The 27,634-nt window shown below is 46.1% G+C and overlaps 2 protein-coding genes across 6 annotated transcripts; one reads left to right on the top strand and one right to left on the bottom strand.

Moving 5' to 3' along the window:
* Positions 1-25: 25 nt before the first annotated feature.
* On the top strand, positions 26-4,834 carry CECR6 (cat eye syndrome chromosome region, candidate 6). Its single transcript, XM_017804610.1, has 2 exons — positions 26-202; positions 497-4,834. The coding sequence occupies exons 1-2, from the start codon at positions 26-28 to the stop codon at positions 1,562-1,564; spliced, it is 1,245 nt and encodes a 414-aa protein (XP_017660099.1). The 3' UTR covers positions 1,565-4,834.
* A 191-nt stretch (positions 4,835-5,025) lies between these two features.
* On the bottom strand, positions 5,026-26,674 carry IL17RA (interleukin 17 receptor A). Of its 5 annotated transcripts, none has more exons than XM_017804652.1 (13): positions 26,470-26,674; positions 20,043-20,067; positions 18,081-18,227; positions 17,079-17,203; positions 15,953-16,079; positions 13,974-14,021; positions 13,727-13,884; positions 12,414-12,491; positions 11,899-11,974; positions 11,800-11,814; positions 10,229-10,330; positions 9,157-9,198; positions 5,026-8,676 (listed from the first exon to the last, which is right to left on the bottom strand). In XM_017804652.1, exons 3-13 carry the CDS (start codon positions 18,217-18,219, stop codon positions 7,169-7,171), a joined length of 2,418 nt encoding a protein of 805 aa, XP_017660141.1. In that variant the 5' UTR covers positions 18,220-18,227; positions 20,043-20,067; positions 26,470-26,674; the 3' UTR covers positions 5,026-7,168. The 5 variants fall into 5 exon arrangements, with proteins under 5 accessions (XP_017660141.1, XP_017660139.1, XP_017660143.1 ...); XM_017804650.1 differs by lacking the exon at positions 26,470-26,674 and adding an exon at positions 25,978-26,112; XM_017804654.1 differs by lacking the exon at positions 26,470-26,674 and adding an exon at positions 25,737-25,812.
* Between the last annotated feature and the right edge of the window lie 960 nt (positions 26,675-27,634).

The raw sequence follows: 27,634 nt of genomic DNA, 5'->3' as shown, positions 1-27,634 counted from the left end.
GCCGGCTCGGGGGCCGGGGAGGACCATGCACCGCGCTGCCTCCAACCAGCGCTCGGTCTCCTCCTCCTCGGGCTCCTTCCAGCCGCCGCCGCCGCCGCCGCCGCCGCCGCTGCCGCCGCACGCCGCCGACCGGCAGCCCCTCTTCCCGGGGGGCTCCAGCAGCGGCGGCAGCCGGCGGGGCTCGGGGTCGAGCTCGGGCTCGGCGAGGGCCCGCCGCCCCCGCAGCCCCCGCAGCAGCACCGAGGAAGAGGAGGAAGAAGAGGAGGAGGAGGAGGAGGAGGAGGAGGAGGAGGACAGCATCAGCATCAGCAAGCCCCTGGTGCCGCCGCCCGCCACCCCGCTGCCCGCCGCCGCCTCGCCGCTCCCCAGCAGCAGCAGCAGCAGCGGCGGCGGCGGCGGGAGCCCGGGCCGCAGCATGACGGCGGCGGAGCTGTACGGGGCGGCGGCGGCGGGTGGCGGGGCGGGGGGCGGCGGGGCGGCGGCGGGGGCGCTGCTGGGGCCCGGCGGGGCGGGGGGCGGTCGCCGCTGGGGCTTCCAGGCGCTGTCCCTGGTGCTGCTGCTGGGGCAGGGCGCGCTGCTGGACCTCTACCTGATCGCCGTCACCGACCTGTACTGGTGCAGCTGGATCGCCACCGACCTGGTGCTGGCGGCCGGCTGGGGCATCTTCTTCTGCCGCAACAGCCGGGCGCGCCGCCGGGAGCGGCCCCCGCCGCCCCCCGGGCCGCCGCCACCGCACCCGCTGCTGCTGCACGGCCCCCCCGGCGGCCGCGGGGCCGGGGGCCGCGGGGCCGGGGTCCCCCCCCGCGGCGGCGACTTCGCCTACGCGCACCTCGCCTGGCTCATCTACTCCATCGCCTTCACGCCCAAGGCGGCGCTGATCCTGGGGACCTCCATCCTGGAGCTGATCGAGCTGCGTCTGCCGCTGGGCACCACCGGCTTCCGCATCACCCTGGCGCTGTCCGCGCCTCTGCTGTACTGCCTGCTGCGGGCCATCGGCACCGAGGGCGCCGGGCAGCTGCTCCTGCCGCCGCAGCCGCCGCCTCAGCACCGCGCCGCCGCCGCCTTCCTCGCCACCTGCCTCGACCTGCTCGACAGCTTCTCCCTTCTGGAGCTGGTGCTGCAGCCCGGGCGGCCGGCGCCGCTGCCCGCCCCGCTGCGCTACCTGCTCATCGCCGTCTACTTCCTCTGCCTGGCCTCGCCCGTGCTGTGGCTCTACGAGCTCAGCGCCGCCCGCCCGCCCGGGGCCGCCCGCCTCGCCCTGCACCTCCTGCTGCCCGCCGGGCTGCTGGACGCGCCGCTCCTGGCGCTCCGCTGCCTCCTGCTCCTGCGCTACCAGCAGCCGCTCTCCCTCTTCATGCTGAAGAACCTCTTCTTCCTGACCTGCCGCGGGCTGGAGGCGCTGGAGACCTGCTGCCTCCTCCGCCCCGTCACCGCCCCGCCGCCCGCCAAGTACGGCCCCGCCGCCGCCGCCCCCGCTGCCGCCCCGCTGGCCCACGGGCTCTCCGACGTGGACGTGGGACCCCACGGGTACGTGAACGCCTTGGCGGTCACCGCCCAGGGCTGAGCCCCCTTGGCCGCCGCCCCCGGAGGGGCTCCCGCCGCCTCCGGGTCCGCTCCCGGCAGAGTCTCTCTGCGTTTCTGCTCAGGTTCCTGTCTCCGTGGCCGAGCAGGGGAAGGGGACGTGGGCTTCCCTGTCAGACTCTCTCTCCTCTCCTCCCTTTCTCATGGACGAATCCAGCAGCGGAAGCTCCGCACAAACCCGACTACCTGCAGGAGCCTACGGATGACAGTTGTCCCCGGAAAACGCATCTGCCCTTCAGGACAGGACTTCTTCGAGTGCTTCTGTCTCTCCCCTGTCTGGAGGGTCTCATTCTTCCCCTCCCGCTCCCTGCCAGGACATTGTGTTGCATTGTGACCATAAAACTTTAGTTTTTCCTTTTCCTTCTAAACAACAGGGACCAGTGCATTTTGTCCCCTCTTTTAAGAACTCCTGCTGTCCACAACAATGAGATGCGACAGGGGCCTGACCAGCAGAGACGTTCCTCCGGGATGCAGGAAGGACAGAAGGAAGCTCGCTTTGGCTTCCCTAGGTCTTGCAAAGCTGCTGCCTCTGTTTCCCAGGCCTTTGCATCCCAGCTGGGGAACCTCTGGAAGCACGCTGGCCGACTGGTCACTTCAAGCCCATGAGCCACCTTCTCCTAGCCAAAAATGTCTACCTCTGTGCTTCAACCTTTTGCATCTTACATTGACTTCACATGCTGAAGAAACATGAATCCAGCATGGACATGAACCTGGGCTTAGGCCCCATTTCATAACCACCAAGACATTTATTTCTGGTGAGAACAGGGTTTACAGCAGCCTACTGCTTGCAGCCCCAGGTGCTGGGGCTCTCATTTCTCTGTGAATATGCATGTTTATGGGATCAGCATTGGTTTTCTTTTTACACAGAGTGTAGGGTCTTCCTTTACACAGCCAGAAAGGCTGGAAAGATTTCCTCTGGCCCCCTTCCATGCCTGCTTAAGAGAGTAGAGACAGGGTTAAGCCTGCAAGCTGCCCCCTCTCAAACAGCAAAGCAGAGGACATTGGCGCTGCTCAGGGTGGGCCCCATGCTCAGTGAACCTCACTTTTCAGCACAGAAAGCAAAGTGCTGCAGGAGCCCTTGAGGCAGAGGGGCTCCCCGAGCTTTGGTGAAAGCCCACGTATCAGCATCCTGTCCTCCTTGTGCATGTGGTTTAGGGTAGGCAGGGGAAAAACTTAATTGTTAGTAACCTCTCATAGAAACAGTTTTCTTTGGTTTTAAGCTCCATGAATGTTCGGTGGGGTTAAGGCCTGCTCTTCTGCCTGGCTGCAGCTGCTCCTGAAACCAGCCCCCTGGGAGCAGGAGCACCAGGCCACATGTGGAGGAAGGACTTTGCCCCTCCCAGGCTTATGTTTTGTTATCTGGGCAAGGCTGCAATAATTGTGAAAAATGACAGTTTCCTGTCCCAAATTTTTTTTTCGAGCTGTCCTGATGGGAAGGAGAAATAAAGCACAACCACCTGCTACCCAGAGCAGGACTGCAGGCACAGCCCAGACTTCTTCCGCACACACATTCATTCTCTCCTTCAGGGCTTGGGCTTCAGTGGGACTGAGCCTCTGTCCCACCTTCCTTTTCACAGAGTGGGATCAACTGCCTGCTCCAGTGGACTGCTACAACAAAATGTTTACAGTCTGGTAACTTCCAGCTCCCAGAGGCAGAAGCAGGGATGCCATGGGGCTCTTCTCCCCCAGCTCTCAGTGGCTGGTGGGTTTTGAGGGGCTAGAAAAGCCCCTGGAAGATGGGTCAATAGTGCTGTTCTGTTCAGAAGTGCAGCTAGGATGGGGGACTTGCTGCTCTCCTCCCGCCAAACGGAGAGTTGGCAAAGGCTAGGCTTAACTTTCCCACCAGTGCTTTATTACCTGAGCCCTTACGTGGGCAATTGTGTGAATTTTGGCCAGTGGCCTTTCTCTTCGGTAACTTCTTCTTGTCTGGACAATCTTGGTGCTGTGAGTGACTGTGATTGTAAAACTTGGTACTGTGAACTTTTCCTGTGTGATGTGAAATGTGTCGAGGGGATGCTAAGTTCCTGGCCAAAGGAGGTGTAATTACAGGTGTATTATTCTTGTACAGATATTTGTTTCCTTGCACCTTCCTTTTTCAGCATTAAGTAGACAGTAAAATCTCAGAAATAATTACTCAAGAGAGAATGAGGTGACACCTGAACCTAGGACTACTCCATGCTTCAGTCAAACAGCTGAAGAAATAAAAAATAAATCCCCAAACAACAAACACTGCCCAAAACAAGGTGAAGATAAAAAAGCTATTCAACAACTATGTTTTGCTGCTCCTATGGCCAACTTCACGATAGCATCGATATGCTGAAGTGTGAACATAGTTGAGACACTAGAAGAATCACAGCAGAATTATTAACAAGTCTTACTTCAGTACCCCTTCATAGCACATAAAGTTGCTGTTTCAACATTGAGTGCCTTTTTCCAGTTAGGACATTATTGAGAAAAATGGCATATTTGAAATTTATCTAGCCATGGCATACTTAAATTGTTGGCAGTGAAATCACAGTTCAACTTTGTCCGTGGATGAAAAGGTTGCCTGGGACAGACGACCCTGCAAAATGATGCTTCTGTTGTATAGAATTCCTTGGTAGAAAAAGTTGTTCTTTGTGGTGCCACGGTTTCTAGGCTGGTAGTAGATGTGCTGTTTGGAGACTATAAAGCTCTTGTAGTAGTTGGCTATACAGAAGCCTCCTTGCAACTAAAAGGGCACCTCTGCTGCTACTGCAATTACTTCCTACAGAAAACCATTTAAAGCTCTTCAATGTCTTGTTTATAAGCCTGCTCCACCTTTTGAATTCCCTTTTCTTTGGTAATTGAGCTCACTCTTCCATTTAAACCCCTCTGCCACGTAACAGATCTGTTTGCAGAAAAGAGAGATAGTGGTACTATTAAAGTACAAGCAATACCTCTCTTGATGCACCTTGCACACCTACTGTATATTCTCCCAACATTAAATTACTGGTCCAGGTCAGTAACACTTTGCTAAACAAAACTGTGCCATACTAAGACGTAGGTCCCTTGGGATTCTGTCACGAGCCTTGTAACACTACTCAGTTATTTAGAATTTTATTGCTCTTTGTTTGCTATCCTGACAAAAGAGTTGACTACTCTCAGGAGGGGAAACTGAAGTGAGAGATAAGGCCTGTGGCTGATGGACACTTGGCATCCCCCTGGCATTAATTAGAACTTGTATTTTTTAAAAAGCAAGATTGTTAAAATAAAGTTAGAAACTTGTGACTGATTTTGCTCCTTTTTTTTTTCTTTAAGTTTTGCTGGGCTATTCAATTTTGTATTCAGGGACCAACAGATGCATTAAAGTTACTTGTTTTCCTCATATTGGATTGCTAAAATAGCGCCTGGATTTTCCCTTCAAACAAACTTTTTGGGAGTGAAAGCAAATTCTAAGAGCTGTAACACCAAGGGAGTTATTTGAGAAGGGAATGACTAAGGCAAGAAAATCCAGATGACACTTCTGAGCTTCCTATTTAAGTGATTTATAGGAATTCATACCACTTGAAAAAGACTCATGGGAAAAAAAAATCAGATTTACATGTTAATTGTTTTAAGATAAAAGAAACTTTTAGAAGTGGGATCATCAAGATGGCAATTACTCACATAATCTGGGAAATGGGTTCTCACTGGAGAAGCATTGAGATCACAGCTGCCTCTTGCTTAGCTCCTGCTGGGTTAGATCCTGTAGAGGCAGGAAGGCTCCCAGTCTTAAGTTTGGATCTCTGCAGGGACTGTCCCTTTGTCATCTGGCTGCAGAGAAAGCAGCTGTCTTAGCAGTCCTGTCTCATGGAGCAGTCGTGCATGGGAATTACTAACAATTCCTTTGACATTCCTTTTGAAGGGATGTGCTCTTCCCACAGGTAAGGGCCCTCAGTTGTATCCAGCTCAACTCAATACAGCTGCCATGCTTTGCAGGAATTTTTTGGCATTTGTGAGCCACTTCAGTTCTGGCTCAGCTTTGCCTCAGATTTCTATAACAAATACTAACAGAAGGAGTTAGGCAGAATGGAGGACATAGAACTCTTTAAGTAAATATATTCAAAAGGTATTCTTGGTTTTTAATTTAAGGAAAACCCCCACAATTCACAAAATTATAAAATATACATAATAAAATATTCATTGCAAGTCACAAACTAGATTATTCTCTGAGACATCAGACTTTTAAAAAGCTGAAATAAAATTATCCTAAGATTTTTTGACAAGTAAACTTTGAAGGACAGGAAGACGACAAGCTTGTCTGAAGGCACAGGAGAAAGACCTGGGTGTATTTATATCTCACAGGCTGTTGTCCACTGGGCTGCAGAAACAGTGATAAGAAACAGGGTAAATGCCAACCTCAGCTAGTCTGCTACCCAGCCAGTGCTACAAGGGCCAATGTGCCATTACTCACAGGTAACAATTTTTTTCTAGTGCATTCAGCCCCATTTTTAAAAAACACTGGAACTGACAGAGTTACCATCACTGCTCCTGGAGGATGAACCCCTTGGTCTATTCAGTATTTCATTATGGTTAACCTGAACTACCTGTGTTTGAGTTTATACCCACACAAGTACATGTTACAGTCATTTCCACTCAGCCTCCCATAACTCAGATATAACCTCCGCTCTAAAACAGTGTCTGCTGAAGCTGAGCTTTTTTCTCCTCCAAAGTAGTCTTTCATTTCTTTAATTGTGTGCCACTACCTACATCTTCAGTTCACATCTCCCCGGTGCCAAGACACCCAAAAGCAAACGGCACTGCAGCACTGTGTAGCAGGATACAGCAGATTTCCAATTCAAAGATTCTCTATTTAGCCCCGGATTTTTCTTAAAATTGTGCAACAACTCCAAATTCCATTTTTTGGTCCTTTATCTCCCTTTTCCCCCTTCCTGCTATTGCTAGTTTTCAAGCCCATACCTCCCAGCAGGGAGGCAGGCAGAGTTATGAAGACTCACAATTTAAAAGTTTATCCCACCTACTGCTCAGTTACTCCACTTGATTTCTGAATGACCATGGAAATGCAGCTGCAAATTAATGGATGAGTGGCAAAAGAAAAGTCTTCAGGCATATGAATCAACAGGTAGAAACAGCACTAATCTAGCTGAGATTTAAGGCACACATCTTTGACACAGTATTTACAACAAAACATTTAAAATATGTATGGAAATGGCAATGCACACTTTGCCATGCCATCTAAATCTATTTTCCAAACCCTGGCCATGACTTTTATCCAGTGCAATAGAATCAGTTCAGCTGGAGGGCATTTTGAAGGCACGAGTGGATAAGCCACAGTAATTTTTCTGCCATCTATCAGTGAGGATTCAATTTAATGCCTTTCCCCAAGGAACAGAGCTACTGCCTGTTCTTTCACAGAGGTGAGCAATATTCATTGCTTCTCCCCACAGAGACTGGAAGCAACATCACCAGTCTGCTGGGCAACCCTGCATCCCACCAGCAGACAGATCCCACTGCTAAGTCATTTACAATACAAGGACAAGGATGGTGTTGGAAATGCAGTTTCAGTATTCTGCACGGGACCACCTTCCACCTCTGTATTTCAAATGGAGCAGGTCCCAGACAGAACCTAACAGTCCTCCAGAGATTGGTCAGTGTCCATCACCTCAGCTGGATAGCTCCAGTTAGAGCTCCTCTGAATGTCCTGGAAAAACAGCTGCTTCTGGAGGCTCCTTAGACTGTTCAAGACCTCTGGAGAGAGTTCATGGGAGACTACCTGTTTTTCTTGATCCTCCTCCTCCTCTTCCTCCTCCTCCTCTACGAGGTCATCAGGAGGCAGAGGAGAACATCTAGAGATGTAGCCCTGGTCTGACTGCACTGACTGTCTTTGGTCTTTGCACTGGTCATCAAAGACCAACTGGTGCTGCCCGTCAGCCTCCTCCTGGCAGAGATACAGCTCTGAAGGAACGACACTCTGTTGATAAAGAGGGTACATAAACCCATTCAGATGGTCCCTCAGTTCACCTGAGAGGTTGGCAGGACTGTGGTCAGCTACTGCTGAAACGTCAGAGTCATCGTGGAGGATGACGTTATTCCTCATTGGAAAGCTTGTCTCCAGAAGAGGAACTCCTTCCATACAGTCCTCATTACTCAGCACATGATGACTAAGTACATTTCTGTCTTCCACGGGAGAGACTGGCTCCACTACTTGAACTAGAGGAGCCTCATCCACAGGAAGGACCACAGTCTGAGAAGCTGGATCCCCACATGGATTAAGTTGAGGCTGCAGTTTACAGCCTGTATTTTCACCTTCATGCATGTGGAGGTTGATGACATAACAGCAGTTGGGGTCAGGCTCACGCAGGTGCAGCTGGTGTTTCACGATCCCACTCGATTCACTCAGCAATGAATCCACCTGGCTCTCTCTGTTTAGGGAATGCAATTCTTCATCATTATCCAAGCAGATGGTTTCCCTCTCAAACCAGTCCGGGTGCTCAGTCTGCCAGTTCTTGAACTTCTGTATGGCCTCTTTCAACTTCCTCCCACTGGGGGTATCGACATAATTTTCAGCCGTGATTTCCTGGATTCGATGGATCCGTCCAGGTTCAAACTTCTCCAAATCCTGAATCCGAAAATAAATATCCTCAAACTTGTCCATCAGCTGGTACCTGGATGTGACATTGAACAGATCAGGTATATCTTTCTCACTGCTTATTCCCTCAAAGTAGCAGACTATGTACATCCCAAAGCAGGCTGGCTTCTTGAAATCTGGCAGGATCAAATTCAAGGCTGGGGTGAACAGGTCTCCCATTGGCTTCTGCTGATCTTGCTTGAGACACACAGGCTCACTCCCAAGCATGGCTTGCCATTTGGCCTGGGTGCCCCGAGAACACAAGATAATGATCTTTGAAGACAGGTCTTCCATTTCCTTCTTCTGCCGAGTAAGCCAGGGCAACGGCCCTAACTCCGAGATCTGATGATCTTCTAGCAGGTCTAAGGCTACAGCAGTGCCACAGACTGTCATCAGGAACTCAGCAAACTTCAGCACCACGTCCACGTACAGCAGGTGGTCAGCAGAGTACACAATCCAAACCTTCCGGGGCTTCAAGGGCGGCAGGGAGAGGTCGGTATATGGTGCTGATGAAAGACAGAAAAATATTAATTGCAGCCACATTCCCAAAATTGTAATGGTGCAAGTCAGCAGTAATCAACATAGATATTAACGAAAGGTACTGGTGACTATCAGCTTCAATGCTATTTTGGTGATGCGTGTGGACAACATCTCGTTGTATAAATTTAATATGAAAGTACAGACAGGGGAGCTGTGACTTATAATAATGCCCAGATGGTTCATCGAATTTCACCACACAAAAATAATACATCAGCTTCAAGAGGTTTGCAGATGTAGCTATATTCTCTGGTGGAGACCTGAGTGTACCCAGCCCAAACCAATCTCCTGCTGCCATGGCCTGTACCAGCAAAGATCCTAACACTACCTGTTGGTTTTCAGAAGCACCTATAGAATAGCAGACCCTTTGACAACCCCTTCTGGACAACTGTCTGAGACTTCTAGAACACATGACACTTGCTTGATAAAACACAGGCAGGACATCTTACCAGTTTGCAAATCACTGTGGTTGGTTTTCCCTCGTCGGCGTCCTGGAAGAGAGAGAAAGTCACAGTCAGTTCTGAGACATAAGATTAAGTGCTTAAAATCACAACACCTTCCACAGATTAAGTTAAATAAACAATCCTTAGTCGTGCAGGGAGATAAAACCATAGGGAGGAAGAAGCCTAATAAAAAATATACTGAACAAATACTTTGCTAAGTACTTTTCCTTTGAGAGAAGACAGAATGCACTTAAAAAAAACTTTCTCTATCTCCCCTAGATCCATTCATTCTCAAGAAGTACAGAACATCCAATTGTTCTGCCACCACTCTTTAAAGAGAAAGGGCATTTTTAAAGATGGCTTTTTCTTAAGAGGTTTCTCTGAAGAGGTGACCAAAATGTCCCCAGCTACATCTTATCTGTAAGTCTGACGTGTTAAGAAATTTTCCAAAAGATTACCAATTATTCCTCTCAGGTGAAAAAGAAAAACTTAAGCTGTGAGTTACACAGCTTCCCTGTGGTAACTGCCTCACAGCTACAGCACAAAACCACTAGGAATTAGCCCTTAAGTACCCAATTTTCCAGCTTGCTTGATGTCAACCTCTGTGTCCTGTTTTTTTCCCTTCCACCTTAATTGAAAAACATTATTTAAGCCCTAAATAGTACAAAAATTAATTTTGTAGAGTTTCTGGATCAGGGAAAAGACTACAGTGTGGACAAACAGGGCTTCTGTTCTGGAAAACTCTGCTGCAATGCAGGAGAAAAATAAATAGAAAAGATTTCTGCAGCATGAGGGCTGAACTACAAAGTTCCTTTTCCTTTATGAGCTCTGAAGTGCTATGAACTTGTGTATGAAGAACATGAAGTACCAGACAGCATAACTCATGGAAGACTTTACTTATCTAGTGGATGGTATCAGGAAGTTACAAGTGCTAAGAAACAAAACAGAAAAAGGGGTTTACATAGGCATTATCTCAGCAGTAAGGCATCAGAACGGCAAGGAACAAAACAGCAACAGAAGTAGGAAAAATATAGCTTTAGCATTGAATTTTTTTCTTCCTAGCTGGTATGAGTCTTACCTGCTCGTTTTTTAGTCATACACACCACACCTGCTATGACTGATCCCACCAGTAACACACAGATCCCAGTGATACACCAGTAGAGCCATATAAACATATCACCTGCAGTACAAAAATACTCCTCAGACATTGCCTTACACAAACAGAGCTTCACCAAAGAGCAGAAGTTTCTTGAGCAGAGGGGGCCAAGGGAGGAGGACCCTGGTTGTGCCCAAAACCATGGGTAGACCAGCACTTCCCTCTTACAATATACAGTCACTTCTCAAAATGAATTCCTGCTTTCATGATGCTGCTCTACACCATCAGCTTGCTCCACACAAAGAACCATATGTGCAGCACACTGAAAACACAGATCAATAACCTTCCTCTAAATAGCAGTGTTTACCCAGCTTTGACAGGCACGCCGCCCATGTCCTGCCTGCTCATGTAATCTATCTTAAAAAAAAAAAATCAAAAAAACAATATCACCATTTTGGGTCATGTATTTTTTCAGTCTACAGGTTTGGTTTTGGGGTTTTTTTCCCAATCTTGGGCAAACCAGCTCCTTACAGGTGCTGCAGCCAAAAAAAAAAAAAAAAGATGTCAAATCATTATGCACAAGTTATCTTGACATTCATGAAAATGAATATATGCAAGCTATTCTCTCCAAAAGCTGCTTTATATTATGCAAATTTTTTAACACTGAGCAAAGTGACAGAAAGTATTTTATATTAAGACTCTTCTTGTCAAAACTGCTTCTCAAAGAATTCTATGCAAGTGAAGTGTATCTAAAAAAGAAATTGCTCTTTAAGGTTCACACTGCATACGAATACTTGCCTCATTAAATCATGGTGAAGTAATTCTTAGCACAATTAATTCTGAACTCGGTGTTACATGAGGACTGTTAGAGAAATTTTTGACACTAGGCTCTCATCTCCATCAGACAGATCTACTGGCACAGCTCAGTTATGGTATCCGGTAGTTTGACCTTGGTGCCTCCAAAGAGGGACACCAAACAAAGAAATCCTTGGGCAATTATGCCCTGATGACCTAAATTCCCCATCCCTCACACAACAGTCTGGAGCAACAGCACGATTAGGGTGTGGGGTCTCCTCACCCTTCACTGGTTTGGTGTTTTGTTACCAAGTGGTTGTCATGTGCTCATCTTCACATCCTCTGAGGTTGGTTTCAGTGGGGGCTTGGGTGATACAGTCACATGGGTGATATAGTCCATGATACAATAGGTTTCCTACATTTCATACACCATGACCTGTTTACTCTATTATAAATAATATTTAAGCTATAGCTTTGTCTATTCTAACTATTATTAACATTCAGACTGTTAGCTCCAGGTTTCACTGTGATCTGTCTTTAACTTACACAACACAGCCATATAATTCAGAAAAAGTTCAACTTGCAGCCCAACAATTCTGGCTACTTATGTCAAACAAGCACTCACCTACCTTCAAACAATATAAAATTTTCAACAAGGACATTTCATTGGGTCATTCCCAGGGAGGATAATTTTTCATGCTACACAACAGGAAAAGAGCAGCAAAAAAAAGATTCAGGGTATCAGAATAACTTCTTACCTGATGGGTCTGCACCTGCAAAAGACAAGAATTACATTAAAAATTCAGCTCTCCTCTGTAAGCCAATGGGAGTCTAGATTACAGAAAAGTGGTTCTCACTTGGAGCTGGTGGACATGGGATGAAAGCAGAGTGTCTCAGACAGTCTGTGCCACAGTTTGCAAAGAATGGCTGAATCTGCAGTTGAAATAAATTCAGAAAGCATAAGTTATTCTTAAAAGCAATTTTGTTCCCTGCTTTACTTCCCCCCTGCCTCAACATTTCCTGTATTTTAGCACAGGGACACAGAACTCCCATTTCTCTTCAGTGGACAAGTTGATCAAGGATTCTGACAGTAGATATTAAGAAGGTTGGGAGCTCCTGAGGTTGCACACTTGCCATTCCCACTCCACAGTCTCTGACTTGGCAGCCCTATGCTAAGGAAAAGCCACAGACTACAGAGAACATCTATATAAAAAATATTGTCCTTTCAGCCATAATCAGTATTTCCTTAATACAGGTAATTAGAGATTAGTCAATCTCAGAACAAAATAGTGTGCAAAACCCTGTAACATTCCTAAGTTGTTCATTGCCTTTTTTGTGAAGGAAGGACACAGGGACAAGAGTGAGATCCTACCTGTATTTTGTAGCTGCAGCAAGCTTTTATGTTCTTCTCTATTTTGATTGTGACATTCACTTGCTCTTGTAGTCCACCCTGCAGAAATCAGTCGTAAGGGAAGGAAGAAAATTGAATGAAAGCAGGAAAAAAGAAAATAAGTTGACTGGAGAACATGGAATGGTCCAAAGAAGCAAAAAGCTTCTATTTTCTTTCTTTGGAACAAGAAGCCCACGGAGAACAGAATGAGTAAGGGATCTGGCCACCATCACTGTGGGTGTCCTGTGACACAGACATGGTAACACAATTAAGACAGCAGGTTAAGATTGCACAGGTAACAGGAAACAACTAGGGATGTACATTGTATAACTTCAAATGAGTTAAACTTACAGTTTCTAAAACAATCTAAACATCTTCAGTTATGTAACGTGTAAACATTAACAAGCTTCCTTGTTTAATTAAAAGCAGCTGTCAACACTGCTGCTTCTGACATTAGAACAGACAAATAAGTTGCCCTTGTTACCTGCTGTACACAGTCAATATCATGACAATCTAAATATATTCTTTACAATGCTTAGCAAACACTCCAGAATGAGGAATATTCCTCTCTACCAGGGAAACACACGTACAGGTGTACAATCTGTGTCAGTAATAACTTAATGCATAGCAGTGCACTCAGTACAAAGGGTTTTAAGTGTTAAGGAACGAAGATTAAACAAACTGAATGCTGTTATATCTGCCTGCCCCCAGGGAGGGGTGGGGACTGGTACCAAATATTCAGTATGTCTCCTCCCTCAGATGCCTGAAGGGAAACATTTCTCATGCCAGAAGACACTCTGGACACTTTGAGCTTCTCAGCAACACAGACTGTGAGACTACAGAAATTGATTCTCAGCTTGAATGAAACATCTGTTATTAAAGCACTCATTCTTTATCTAAAAAAATTAACTAATGCCCTCCCGTGATCATATTTGATAAAGTACTTCAATGATTTATTGGAACTTTGCACCTCAGTTTTGGTTGATTTATTTAGCCTCCCTAGGCATTGGCTTGAAAAGTGTAAAGCCCAGTCAAACATCAAATTTGACTTTGCAGATGTTTATAGACTGCTCCACGAATTGTAAACCCTCTTTTTTGATCTTTTATCCACCAAATTCCTGAAATAACACTCCTCTTTCCAAAGGCAATGAAAAATTTGTGAAAACAATTCCTTGAAAACTGTTGTTCAAATGTTTGCTACATCTCCTACATCACGGCTCCAAGTCCTGGTTTAGCAACTACCTGAGACGTTTGTCTAAATCACCACAGAAGGTATAATTTGGGATGGGAATTACCTCAGTGAAATCATGTGTGATCATTTTACACTTCTTCTCATGCAGGTAACTGGCCACATGAATGTGGTATCGGGCTGGCTCCATCCATGGGGTGAAGCTCACGAGCAGAGTTGTATCATCTAGACTTTTACCCTGGATCCCGGGTTCCCATGAGCTGCCTGGAAGTAGGGAAGATACTCCTGCGTTTCATAACTATCAGAAATATTTCAGCATAGCATCCATGCCCACATGACTAAAAAATTTTTACCTGTCTTTATACATGGAATGGTTTTTTTCATCAGAGAATCGCTGCAGTCTGCAAGAAAGACCATAAGTGAGTAGTCAGAAACATTGTACTTCCATTTAGCAAAAAAAACACACTTTCTTATCAGAAGCCAGATACCTAACCAAGCTCTCCCTAACGAGTGGACACCTTTGTTCCAAAGCAGTAGCAAAATTCTGTAGAAGAATAGTATTGATTTCCAGTGTATAAACAGCCCCCTCCACTGATGTAATGGTGTGCTTTTTCTTTTTTTTTTCTGAACAGAGATAATTAATAAGAAAAGACAGAAAACATACCATACTCGTTAGTACAGTAATATCTGAGAAGCCTTGCTACTGTAAGACTTGTGCAGAAAGGGTCATAAAAGTGGAATTAAAACTTCATATTGTTCTCCACACCTTGTGATTGCACCACAGCAATAGACTCCTCTGAAGGCATTCTGACCCGGGAAAACTAGGAGGAATCTTTCTTGATTCCAAAGCACTCTTCCACATTTATAATTCAATTCATTTATCAGATTGTCCCTGCTCTTTGGGAATTTCTTCAGAGTCAAATCCAGAATTACACATTCAACGTGGCATTGTGGGATTTACAAGTCTCAGCCTAAACTATGCCTCCCCTCCAGGGTTTGGATAAAGAAAAAGGAAAAATTCCCTGCTTAGACAGTTGAAACAAAATGTTGCATCTCTTACATTTCCAGTTTTCAAAGCTGGAAAATTTACAGTGCTCCTGTAATTCATGTGTAAGAATGTATCAGGTTTCTGAAGAAGAGTGGAGGATAAAAGCCAGGAAGTTCTTAGTGCGACCAGGTATAAAAAAAGATAAGAGGGCTGAGAATCAAGTGTTCCCTCTCCTTTTCCAGCTCACATTGACTGATACACTCCATACCTTGCCATTTTATAACTACAAAATCAGGTTGACAACTATAAGAAGTTAAGAAAAAAGTTAAGAATCAGTTTTCAAGCTCTGTATTAAGTGCCAAATACTTAAAAGCCAGTCAGTGCAGCCAGAGGGCACTGCAGATGCTCAGCATCCTTGAGGAAAACCACAAAAATTCATTTAGCAACAGGAAAATGTTCACATACGCAAGAAAGGGTCAGGCACTCAGCACTATCAAGTTTCTTGGTAAATTATGCCTAACTCTGCCTTTGAAATGGAACTTCACATGTGTAAGCTTTAATACTAGAAGCCAAACTTTACTCCTTCGAATTTCAAAATTCTGGCCTGTACTTCCAGCTTCCACAAGCAGAGGGGCAACTCTGAAAGATTTTAAATTAAAGTAGCAGCGACATTCTGCAGAGAACATGAAAGATTCCTCCACAGCCCCATTCACAGAGGTGAAATCGCTTTGTGCTTGCTCAACTGACGAGCACTTCAGCAACAAAATTTAGGAGATGTAACTCACATTCAATTAGCCCCTCAGAGGGGCACTTATATTCCTTTTCAGGTTTAACTGTGAATTTCTCTTTAGCCATAGCTGCAGCAGAATTCTGGACAAGCTACAAATGCAATTTCTCAGAAATCAGCAGCCCAAGTCCAAGGCTTTGTCCAGCTTTCCAGAAAGCATGTAACAATTTTTACAGCAGTATCTTCCATGCAGAAACTACAGTCAACTGGAATCAAAGGGTCCGTCCTTCACGGAATAGTCCCTCCACACACACCTTATTCCAAGCAGAGACTTGACAAACTTCTGGACACAGGATCCCAGAAATAAGGATGGTGATTTGTAGTAAAAATGATACAAACATTTTGGGTATGTACCACAGGGGTACTGGAGATAGGCTAGCACCATGGATCTTCTGAACAGCAATATCCAAAAAGGACAACAGGTTTTTTTAATACTGCCACCCTATTGCCAAACTGGCTCACAGTTCACGGGTCTGGACCGGAAAAACACCCAACCCAGGTCCACAAACCACTACAGTCCCAAGCTCAAGGCCTAAGTGAACTAGAGCATCTCTTACCAGGCACTGTGAAAGACGTGGACTTGCAGTTGTAGTCTCCATTTACACCCAGCTTGGGCAGGTGGTAGACAGTCACTTGGTAAGTCTGGCCAGGTTCCACTTCAAAACGGTCAAAAGTGAAATTCCACTGAAAACAAACCAAATCCACATGGACTTAAAAGGACAATGATGTTCTTTAAAGGTACTGAAACTAACAGCTGACTTGGCCCTGTTCCACTGTGTTCCCTCATCCCATGTAACCCTTTTACTGCAGCCTGACTACAGAAAAATGGAACTTAAGTGTACTAAATGTACCAGTCCCTTGGTCTGTCCCAACTCTTCTGTTTGGAATGAGTTTATATCTTTGAACTGATACAGCAGTTTTATGCCAAACAACTGTGTGGTTTCCATTAAATTACATTCTAAACTGAAAGGAGATTAGGCTAAAATACACAGTTTCAAGACTAAAATTTTAGTCTAGTATGAATCTTGCAGTGCTGTGCAAGTGCTAAGCATTTAGTATTGCACTTATACATATGCAGTTCTGTACCTGGCCATTCCATACATATTATCCTAAATCTATACTGTTTTCCACATCAGCAATGCTGTGCAAATTGTGGGAGAGGCACTGGCTCCAGAAGATAAGCTAACTACGGCCAAATTCTGTGTGGTAAGGAAAAAATTCCAGATTCCTTATTGTTTATAAAGGGAGCTGTGGATGCTCAGCATTTTTCTGATGAGTTTCCCAGAAGGAGTGTAAGCTGAAGGACCGCCCCCAAGGTTGGCACTTTCCTCCACAGCAAGAGAGTATAGGAAAGAAGTGGAAATAAAAGGAAGGGCTAAGGTAAAAAAAGCTATAAAATGTCATAGCTCTCAAGCAGAATCCAAAAACTTCTAAAAACTAAGCAACATCCAGAACTTGGTTGTGGTAGGCACCAAACAAGAGCAATAATTTTTAAAACCTGAGGGATGGGAAGAGTGAAAGAGAAACTGGAAATGACTGCAGATGTCAAGTCCAATATCTCGACTGTTTCACCAACTCTTCTAACCAGTCTGTACTTTTTAATCAATAACCTTGCTGTAAGACAGTGAAAGCAGAAACAAAGCCATGAACTAGGAGAAGTAGTTTAAAGCCCTTGGCACTCACCCGGCCTCCATCCGGACGGACCTGAAGAGGCAAATTGTTCTGGAAGTCAAACTGGGCACAGACCTGTTGATTGCTGTTCACCTGCAGCACGGCGAGCTCTGCCCCTTCCAGACAGCGGATGCTGGCTGCAGGCACAGGGACACAGAGACATGCCTGTCTTTTCCTGCCATCTGCACGTGCAGAGGTTGCAACCCCCCCCAGAGGTCACCACTGTGCTTAGCCTTGTCACAGTCTTACTCCTTTGAAGCGCTGGGGATCCCAACACAAAGATAACTGGCCACGAAAAGTGAGCGTGCAGGGTTGACTGACAGCACTCTCAGCTTAAAGGTTGTCCTGCATGGCAAGAGCTACATCTTTGCAGATGAAGGAGCAAAGGAGAAGGCAACTGCATTCTTCCACACTCCCTGGCAGTTCCATAGATTCAGTGCTGTGTTTAGCTCTGCCCCTCAAAGCTGCTTCATGCAGTTTGGGCCCCAAAGTAAATATGCTTTTGTTTTGGTACACACAGTCCCAATGAGAAAGTTTATAACCACAGCTGAAGAAAATGACTGTGTTACCTGAGTCACACCCGCTTCTACACTACTATAGCTATAGGTCATAACTTTATATAGCCCTCAGACACAGGCCCTGCAGAAGGAAGAAATGAATGTGTTTAATTCCATCTTAAATCTGTGTAAAACTTTGGACAAGAGTGTGCAAGGGAAGCATCACTTACAAACAAACAATTAAAGACACTTGGAGAGTGAGAAAACTTGACTTACTAGTACTAATTTATGCTCCAGCAATGGGACAATTATTCCTTTATGAAGACACACACCCATATAGGAAACCTAAGTTACAAGGACGAGATTATAACCCCCAAATCAACAAAATTAAGCAGCCAAACTCCTAAATTTCAAAGGTCTGCTTTCGTGACAGTGAAAGCCTTGAAGTCACAATTCTCCTCACGAGACCACACCTATTTCCTCTGCTTCGTGCTCAAATTAAACAACCATCACTTACCATCAGTGGCCACTTTCCATTCTATCTGAAGCACAGGGAGCAGTTTTCCATCCACCTGATGGAAAACATGAGAAGAGACATGAAGACTGCTTGGAGCAGAAGGAGTCCAATCTCGAAGCTTCAGCCAGCTCGACTCCATGCAGGTACCTGTCCAGCAAATGAAAACCACCATTCAGAGGGGGGTTGAAGAAGCTCTGTTTAATGGCAGTTATGGTCTGCCCTTTGGGTCAGGGTTATCCTGAAGGCAAAACTGGGTGACAGACAGCTCCCCAATTCAAAAAGGCAGTTTTCAGCATGGAAGTACTTTGTAAATTGCCTGTAATATTCTGAACTCGTTCTAGGAGCTTATACTTCCTCTTTTCCTGAAAATCCATTAGTAATTACCTCAATCAATGTATTCAGGCTAAACAGGTCAAGGAAGTTTGCTCAGTATCTCCTGTAGTAAGTCCATACATTGGTGCTGAAATGAACCCATGTTAGTACTAATTACCAGCCTTCCAATCATAAGAAATCTGTCAGACACCCAGGGAAATTCTTCCAACTGTTAATTACTTTGTGTCTAAAAACTGCTTTACCTCGAATCTGAATATACATCTGAATTTAGCTTCCAACAGTGTTATGCCTTACCTAAATTAATGAGCTCTCTGGACAGAAAAATAAACTACTCTAGTCAACACAGTGTTAGAGAAAACTGGTGCTGTAATCTCATCAGAAAGTGAAATCAGGTTTGACAGGCATGACCTGATTTACTTAGATTTTGTAAGACATTTGACTTATCAGAGCATGTTAAAAATTGCACAGTCAGGCCCCCCAAAGTACACTTTCAGTCTGTTTTGCTGGGTTAGTGATGGGAACAGTGGGCACTATCCCTTCTGGTAACAGCATGGTTTTATACTTAGGAAGTAATTAGATGATCCCCACATGCTCATTCTACCAAAAAATATCTATAAAAAGCCTGACAAGAATACCTTTCAGAAAAGAGTGTGCTAGGCACTAAAAAAAATATATTTCCCCTAGAGCAGAAAAACACAACAAGAGCCATAAGGCAGAATTTAAACCAAATATTCAAATAAGGCAGCATTTTAATGGTGGAGGTGCAGTTTGGCTTAGCCTTGTTGTCAAGATGTATTCCAGTGGCTGTCTGCCAGTGGGAAATATGATCCAATCTAATCCCACCAAATCCTTCTCCTGCCAAAAAAAGTTTAAAACCTGGGTATTTTCAGCATAGTCATCTCCCTGACCTGGCAAGCCAAGCAATGATACTACAAAAAGTACTACTGGCTACAAAAATACTTGTGCCAGTCCAATACAGGATTGGGCACTGAGGCAAGAATGAGCCTGCTTAGAACAGGGACTGCAAGGAAAGGCCAAGGAGTTCTGCACCACTGTCCAGTTGCCTCTGGGTATCAAGTGGACAACTACAGAACATTCTCCTTTTTTTTAAGAACGTTACCCATAATTACATTAAAGTGCTTCAGATGCATGCCATTGCTAAGACTTGACCCCAACACCCAATAATTTACATTAATTGCTCTCAACTGCACACCTCTATGCCTTCTTTTTAATTCTAGTCCATACATTAATTTTTCATCAAGTACTATCATAGATAGAATGACTTGTAATGAACATTTACTGGCAAACTTGTCCTAAAATTCCCATTTCTTTAAAAATGATGATCCCAGCTTTAGATAGAAACTAAACAAGTTAGGTTGGGTTCCACCCATGCCACTGCCCACCCCCAAACTCTATCCCAAAAAAGACATAACTTTCCATTCCTCTTCTAGCCAGTGCTTATTAAGGGATGAAACTGGAATCTCCCAAAGCAAAGCAAGACAGCAGTGCTTCACTTCACAACTCTGATTCCAGCAGGAAAAACATGCTGTATGAACCCTTGTTAAAAAAAGAAATTAAAAAAGGCTTGTTTTGTTGGGAAACCGGCATTGAGGAAAAAAAAATACTTACTATTTCTTACGAGACAGTTTAAATCCTGTGGGGGGAAAGAAACAAGAATGTTACTCTCAGAATAGAAACTGGATTGACAGTAATTTGCCTCTGCTTGGTGGCAGGAGAAGGGCAGGAAAAAACCAATTCAGTGAATTCAGTGACGCACACAAACGGGAAGAATTTACCATCATGGAAACACTGCACAAAGTGGTTCATCAGAAAACCAAAGGAGAGGATGAGGAGCCATCAGTCTGTTGATGAGGATTCAGAACTTAAACCTGACAATGAAGACCTCTCTTACCTTTATAACACTGGGTTTGTGGCACTAACTCCGAAAACACCTAAAGATGGACAGTCCCATAGGATGCTAGATGGGAGTCCTGGTATAAGCAGCCCCAAAAGCTGTGCAGCCGTGCCCTATGTGGGGCAGAGTAGCTCTAACATAATCAAAAGCAAAATAAATCTGAACTTAATGTCAATATAAGGACAAGCAAGAGGTACTTTTCATTATTTTTGTTGTGCTCAAGTGTCAAGTCAGCCACAACGAGGGGAATCAACATGATCAATTTGAATATAAATATCAATTTAGTCTAAACTGTACTTTACTGCATCTAATTATTGCAGACAAATGTACAGATAAATCCTCCATTGTGTATATAGATCCTGTCGGACTTAAGAGAAACTGGTTACAAGTATAGTTAATAGAAATATTATTGAAACTTTGTACTTCCCAGATCAGGTTTCCCTGCCCCCATGCCACTGCAGGACATTCCCACATAGTACCTGCAACCTACATCCTTTGATAAAGGGAAAAACCTAAAAAGCAAAGAAGTGAATGCTGACTAAACCAAACCAAAACCAGCTAAACTACAATCATTTAACAAAGGGAAAAATAAAAATTGTAAAGTGCCAGCATGGAAAAGTCGATTAAACTACGAAAATTACTCCTAACACTTAACCAGACTTTTTTAGGTAAACTATTTAGCCTGACAATGCCCTTTGTGTAAAAAGGTGCAGTAGTTTCGTCTGAGATAATTTTCTTCAGAGCAGCTGATATGGTGCATTTCATTGAGGGGAAGGAGTGAGCAGCCACACGGGGCTGAGCTGCTGGCTGGGGTGAACCAATGAGAGGTAACAAAAATAACTAGCTACTAACCATGGGGCTTTTTGTAATTGAACGACTTCTGTTAAATCCTATCATTTAACATTCAGTCATCTTGTCCTTGTTCTGTTGCAATTACTCTGATAACAGCAGTGGCAGAGTGTCTGGGCTGGCAAATGGTCAGGGCATCACTGCTGTACTGGACAGGCTGGAACTCCAGTGTGAACCAGAGTCAAAGGGACGAGTCCATGGTGGAGCAGAGATCCACCTGCAGCCCATGGAGGGACCCCATGCTGGAGGAGCTGGATGCTCAAAGGCAGCTGTGAGCCTGTGTGAAGCCCATGCTGGAGCAGGCTCCTGTCAGGACCTGTGGACCCACGGAGAGAGGAGCCCATGCTGGAGCAGGTCTGCTGGCAGGGCTTGTGACCCTGTGGGGCACCCACGGTGGAGCAGCCGGTTCCTGATGGACTGCACCCTGTGAAAGGGACCCACGCTGGAGAAGTTTGTGAAGGACTGCTGCCTGTGGGAAGGACTCACGTCAGAGAACTTCATGGAGGACTGTCTCCCATGGTGGGACCCCACGCTGGAGGAGGGAGAGTGCGAGATCCCTCTGCCCCCTGTGGTGAAGACCATGGTGAAGCAGGCTGTTCCCTGGCAGCCCACAGTGGGCTAAAGCAGGAATCTCTTATTGCAGCCAGGCTGGGAGCAAGGGGAGGAGTTCATTGCAATGTTAAACCATATAAGATGGCCCAAAAGGACCAGAAGTGGAGACTGTAATGGAAATACCTTTAAATTGTTCTAACTCGTCATTTGAATTGCATGTTGTAGGAATTAGTGTAACAGGAACCACCTGAACCTCAGGAGGACAAGCCTTACAAGAAGCAGTGCAAGTGCAGCAGTGACCAGACCTGAGCTGGATTTAGTGCCCAATAAGTCCTCCAACACACCACCTCTCCTGTCCTGAGTGACCACCGTAACAGATGGAGCACAACATCATGGACTAAATGAACTCAATGGACATTTTGTGGAGACTTTGCAGGAGCGGCCCATAAACTAAGGGAATGACACAGCTGGAACAGACGACCCCAACTGGCCAAAGGGATAGTCCATACCATCATGCTTAGTGCATAAAGCTGGGGGAAGAAGGAGAAAGGGGGGAGGAATGTTTGGAGTGATGGCATTTGTCTTCCCAAGTCATTATTAGGCATGGTGGAGGCCTGCTGTCCTGAATACCTCCCCACCCACTGGAAGCGGTGAATGAATTCCTTGTTTTTCTCTGCTTGTGTGCACAGCTTTTGCTTTACTTATTAAACTGTCTTTATCCCAAACACTCACTTTTTCTCACTTTTACCCTTCTGATTCTCTCCCCCATCCTGTGGGGGGAGAGAGTGAGTGGCTGCATGCTGCTTAATTGCCAGTTGGGCTTAAACCATTACATTGAAAAAGCACATATTTAGGTGATACAGTAGAAATAAAATGACAGCAATGATTGTTTCTGGTTGCCTACACAGAGCTAGAAGCATGTAAGAAGCACTGACAGAACAGAGATGTGTCAGTCTGCATACAACAGACAAGCAGATAAACAGGAGGAGAAGGAACAAAAATTAAGAGCTCTGCAGAAAAGCTGAAGATGGAGCTCACAGTCAGGCAACATGCTCTGCACATTATTACAGAAGGGGCTTAAATTGAAATGTTCTCTTCTCAGCAGCTTCCTATTGCCTTTCAGGCCCGACAAGCAAAGCTACACAGAGGGGAGCCATAAATATGAGAAGCAGACGATTGTGAGGTGATGCTGAAACTATTATCAGCAGAAGAGGACAGGCACAGTCAACTTGTCATGTTTACTTGCCATATTTTCACAGAAAGATAAGCAACTGTTTCCTTCACTCTTTTTTAATGATTTTTGTTTTGCTTTTGACATTAAAAGAAACCCCAAACCCAAATAGACCATATGCCCCAGAGAATCAGAAGAATCTGAAAAAAAAAAAAAAAGAAAAAAAAGAGAAACTGATTAACAGCATCATCCCATAGCAATTCAATTAAAGTAACATGGGGCCAAGATTTCCCAGCAGGATGTTGTGGTAACTAGCAAGAAACCACTGCTGAGCTGGGCAAGTGTCCAGTTTTCCTTTAAAGAGTGGCTGCTGAATGGGAAGGGGTCCAGCTTTCCAAAATCCTCCTCTTGCCTATGACTGATTCTGTGTATTTTCTGAGGCTTGGATGATTTGAAGTTTACTGCAGTTTCCCCTTTCTGATTCCTCAGTAAAAAGAAATAAAGATCAAGTGGACATGAACACACTACAGGAATAACTGCTGAAGGGTGATTTGCTTAAGGCTCGTAGGAAACAACCATCTTTTACAAAACTGTTTTGATTTTTTAAAGCATTTTTCTCTATAGTTTCTAAATTTTTCTCTTGCCCTCATATAAATTCTCAGCAAAATCAGATTCAAAGCCAGCACTAAGTGGACCACAGTTTATGTCAACATCCTACACAGCAAAAAGATGCCACAGAGGGGAATGAGAGAAGCCAGTCAATAGCAAAGGCAAAATGAACACCTTTGTAAAGCCTTCCTCACATGCACCACCACTGCTCATCTTCATGAGAGATGTTACATCAATTCTTCTCCGGAGACTTGTAGTGAATATCCACCAAGCTGGTAAGATAGGTTTCAGAGACCCAACTATCCAACTATGCAGCCCCTCAAAGATGGGAGAGTTACAAACACTGCATTCCTCCAGGACACCAAGGCATGCCATGTTCGGAAACAGCTACAGCCCAGTGACTGAACACAGTCATTTAACACTTGATGAACAACCAGATGGGTATATAAGCTGTGAGATGTATTTCCCCTGTGCATAGCAAAAAACTCCTGCAGATGACATATTCAAATATTCCTTACTAGAAGGAACTGGACTTCCAGCTGTGCTATTCAGCCCTACAGCCGAGCAGGTTTGATGGAGTGGTGGTGAATAAAGCCCATGGAGTGCATTTGTTGACATTTTAGTAAGATGAGCTGTTAACAAGCATTTAGTTTTACTTTCACAATTTACACGTGTCTAAAGACACTGACATGAGACTTTCCCTCCACCACTTTATCTTTCGAGCAGCCTTTGCTGCATGAGAGATTTGCTGAAAAAGCTGCTGTTGCTCACCCTGACCTGCTGCAAAGCTCGGCAACGGCAGTGGGTGGGTTAGAAAAAGGAAGTGGGTCTCCCCCACCCTGCTCAGCAACAGCTTCTCTTTTGAACGACACCGCAGTCACACGTTGGGAGGGTTACTGAATCATGCTCCGAAAACGGCGCAACCAACAGAAAGGGAAGGGGAAACTGTTTTCAACTGTCAAAACTTCAGTTGATGGTACTTTTTTCTGTTTGTGTCAGCAGCTTCACAATTGCTTCTAGAGAGGCTCCTCGGGGGGCTTAAGACAACGCCTTTTTCGTAAGTCTATCTGCATTTTAGAAACCTGCTTTTTGATAGAAAAGGCCAAAGTAGCAGCCTTGCACATTAAGTGATCTGTGAGCACACCCAGAGCGTGGGGCAACACCGCTCCTCAGTGAAAGTTGGGGATGCACTGGTGAAGCCCTCAACAAGTTACTGTGGTTCACATTTCCTAAAAAAAAAAAGGAGGTGCAAGACAGCAAGACACAGTCAGGCAAAGCCCAAGCATCCAAGGACTCACAGAAACTCTCTAATAATTTATCTCAATCTCCACGTGACAATCGTTTGGGATATCGTGGTTATGCGAGATGCCTAAGCAATATTGTAATGTCTTCTTTCCACTTTTCCAAGATTTTGCATTTCGTAATTCCACAATGCCCAGTCTAAAGTAAAATTGCAGAAGTGGTCTGTTTTCTTGGGGTCTTTGTAATAGGAGTGAAGGCAGCAGAGTGGAGGTCAGGTAAAAGAGAGGTAAGGATAGAGTCAAACATTAGGAAAGGAGTCGGAAAGTCAGACTAGACAAAAAACAGGAAATGTGTACAGGAAAAGATTACAGAAGCTTTCATCCCAAAGGACAGATTTTGTTTTACATTTGTTTATAGCTTTTATAGCTGCACCTGACCAGCTGCCTTCGCTAGACTGCTGAAAGTGCATCATGACATACAAAACTGTCTAGGTTAGAAGAAAACTGCCCATTTTCCTGTTTATGCATGAACCGCTATCGTTGTCAGAGATAAAAAGCAAAAGCAGATCTCTCCCTTATTCTACACACTCCTCACACGTATCTTAGGTAGAAAAAACCCAACAGTGACCATCGACAAAACAAATCTAAATCAAACCCCAAAAACCAGCAGAGGGAGCGACCAGAACCAGCTCGGAGTTCATACTCTGGGGTGCCAAAGTTAGCTCATGTTGGTTAGTTCACCTTTCATACGGACCCCAAATCTGCACCTCCTCTCTGGCTGGGTTCACAGGGAGAAAACGCAACCAAAATCTGCCAGTTCAAAACTCTCAAGCATATGTTTGTTTCCTTACTCCTTCACAAGCGATTCCCTGCTTTCTCCTAAAAGAAAAACCACAAAAAACCCCAAACAAACCAACCCCCAGCTTCAAGGAACAGCTTAAAACATTTAGGACGTGAGGCAACGCCAGCGATTAGCAAAGACTCACATCCTGCCCAGTGACTCCGGGCGGCCCCCCGGAGATGTCAGCGACCGGCGCTTCCCGGCGGCCATCGCACGGCCAGCCGAGTCCTGCGGGGCTTGGAACGCTCCCCCGCTCCCAGGCTCCGCTCCGCACCGGCGCTCCCGGGCACAGCGACGCGGCGCCGGCCGTCGCTTCCCCCATCCCAACTTCCCGGCTCCTCGCCCCCGCCCGGGCCGCGGCGGTCCCGGGGGCTGCCCGCGCTTACCGGCTGGGAGCAGGTGAAGGGCGGCGCGGCGTCCAGCAGCAGCCGCAGGGCCGCGCCGGGGGGCAGCAGGAGGAGGGGCGGCAGCAGCAGGAGCAGCGGCCCCAACGGGAGCCGCCGCGACCCCGCGCCCGCCATCGCCTCCCGCCACCGCCGCCCCGGGCCTTCCGGGCCCCGACCTGCGCGGGGCGGCGCCGGCCGCACCTGAGGAGGGGCCGGGGCGGTGCTGTGGCGGGTCCGCGGGGCCCCGGCCCCGCCCGCCATGTGGGGCCGGTTGTTTGGGATGGGCCGGGCCAGGCCGGGCTGAGTGAGCTCCGAGCGGCTCCGCCCCGCTGGGCACAGCGCTTCCCTGGGGGCAGCCAAACCTGGTTCTGCCCGGGGGTTGCCTTCGCGTTCGCGGGGGGTCCCGAGGTGTGCGGGCTCATCGCAGAATCGTCAGAGCTGGAGATCACGTAGTCCAACCCCTCCGCCCCCTCCCCGCCAAGGCAGAGTCACCTGGAGCAGCTGACACAGGAACGCGTCCGGGTGGGTTGGGAATGTCTCCGGACAGGGAGACTCCACGACCTCCCTGGGCAGCCTGTGCCAGGGCTCTGCCCCCCCCGAAGAAGTTCTTCACGCTGAGGTGAAACTCCCGGTGCTCGCCTCTGGCTTCGGGTAGATGCCGTGAGCATTAAAAGCTGACACCAGCAGCAGTGTGCAGCTGCTGAATAAAACGCAGTATAGGTGTATGCTGTGCTTTTCCTGTCCAGGGGCTGTTCTAAATGCGACCACTTCACAGGGGGCTGTGAAACCTGTTACTCATTCCTGACTCTCCCCCCTTTTCAGCTGTCTCACAGGCTTCACTCGAGGTTTCACGCTGTTCTTCACACTGCAACACGCCCACAGCCGCTTTCACCCGTTTTTTTTGCCATGGTTTTCACCTCATGGTGTCACACAGAGCTGTAGCCGAGCCCCAGGGAGCTCCACCGAATTTCCGGCTCAGGGTGTTTTTTAGCAAAGCTGAACTGTTTGCTGGGCTTTGACCAGCAGCCACGGCACTTTCATATGGTTTTGTGGTGGCAAATGTCTGACTGATGGCCAGCCTGAGCCTGCAGATAACGAGATTTCTGCTGGTGATCGTTCTGCCATTCCAACATCCAGCACTGTTGACATCCACAGGTTTTCATCAACTCCTGAATTTCAGCCTTTTGTGCCACCACTAATTAACAGTAGCAGCAAAGCCTGCAGTTCTGACAGCTGTGTGTGAGTCAGGGGGAAGAATATATATATATACACGTAACTGAAAAAAACCCCACATTCTTTTTTCTTTAGGCATTATTTTACTCAATCTTATACTGCTGTACTTGGGCTGAGCACACTGTGATTTACAGTGCTATGACAGAAAGGCACTGCTCAGCTGGCACTGTGGCGTAATTGCTTGATAACCGTGGTAGAACAAATTTATTCAATCGAAAAGTGCATGCATGGTATGTTACTTGTTATCATCCCATTAGCTTCATGGCTTATGTATGTACTAATTACACCATATTTAAGCTGCAGGCATTCGGTTTTTTAGTTGCATGTGCTTGGTAAAAAGGAACCCAGTAGAGAAAATGTTAAATGTGTGGTTACGCATGAGTCACACGTTGGACATCGTGACATGGCAGAATTTCTGCGGTGA

Source organism: Lepidothrix coronata, unplaced genomic scaffold (genome assembly GCF_001604755.1).
Source record: "Lepidothrix coronata isolate B3197 unplaced genomic scaffold, Lepidothrix_coronata-1.0 Scaffold10, whole genome shotgun sequence".
Classification (NCBI taxonomy): domain Eukaryota; kingdom Metazoa; phylum Chordata; class Aves; order Passeriformes; family Pipridae; genus Lepidothrix; species Lepidothrix coronata.
This window is presented reverse-complemented; position numbering and strand designations above follow the sequence as displayed.

Bases quoted from the DNA above. Each gene is read 5' to 3' on its own strand.
- CECR6 (XM_017804610.1), top strand. From the start codon at position 26: ATGCACCGCGCTGCCTCCAACCAGCGCTCGGTCTCCTCCTCCTCGGGC. The intron at 203-496 runs GCGAGGGCCCGC...GGGGCGCTGCTG, and splicing joins CGGGGTCGAGCTCGGGCTCG to GGGCCCGGCGGGGCGGGGGG.
- IL17RA (XM_017804650.1), bottom strand. From the start codon at position 26,112: ATGGCGGGCGCGGGGTCGCGGCGGCTCCCGTTGGGGCCGCTGCTCCTG. The intron at 16,080-17,078 runs GTGAGTGCCAAG...GTTTGTTTTCAG, and splicing joins TCCGTCCGGATGGAGGCCGG to TGGAATTTCACTTTTGACCG. The intron at 9,199-10,228 runs GTAAGACTCATA...TCTCTCTTCCAG, and splicing joins TATGACTAAAAAACGAGCAG to GACGCCGACGAGGGAAAACC.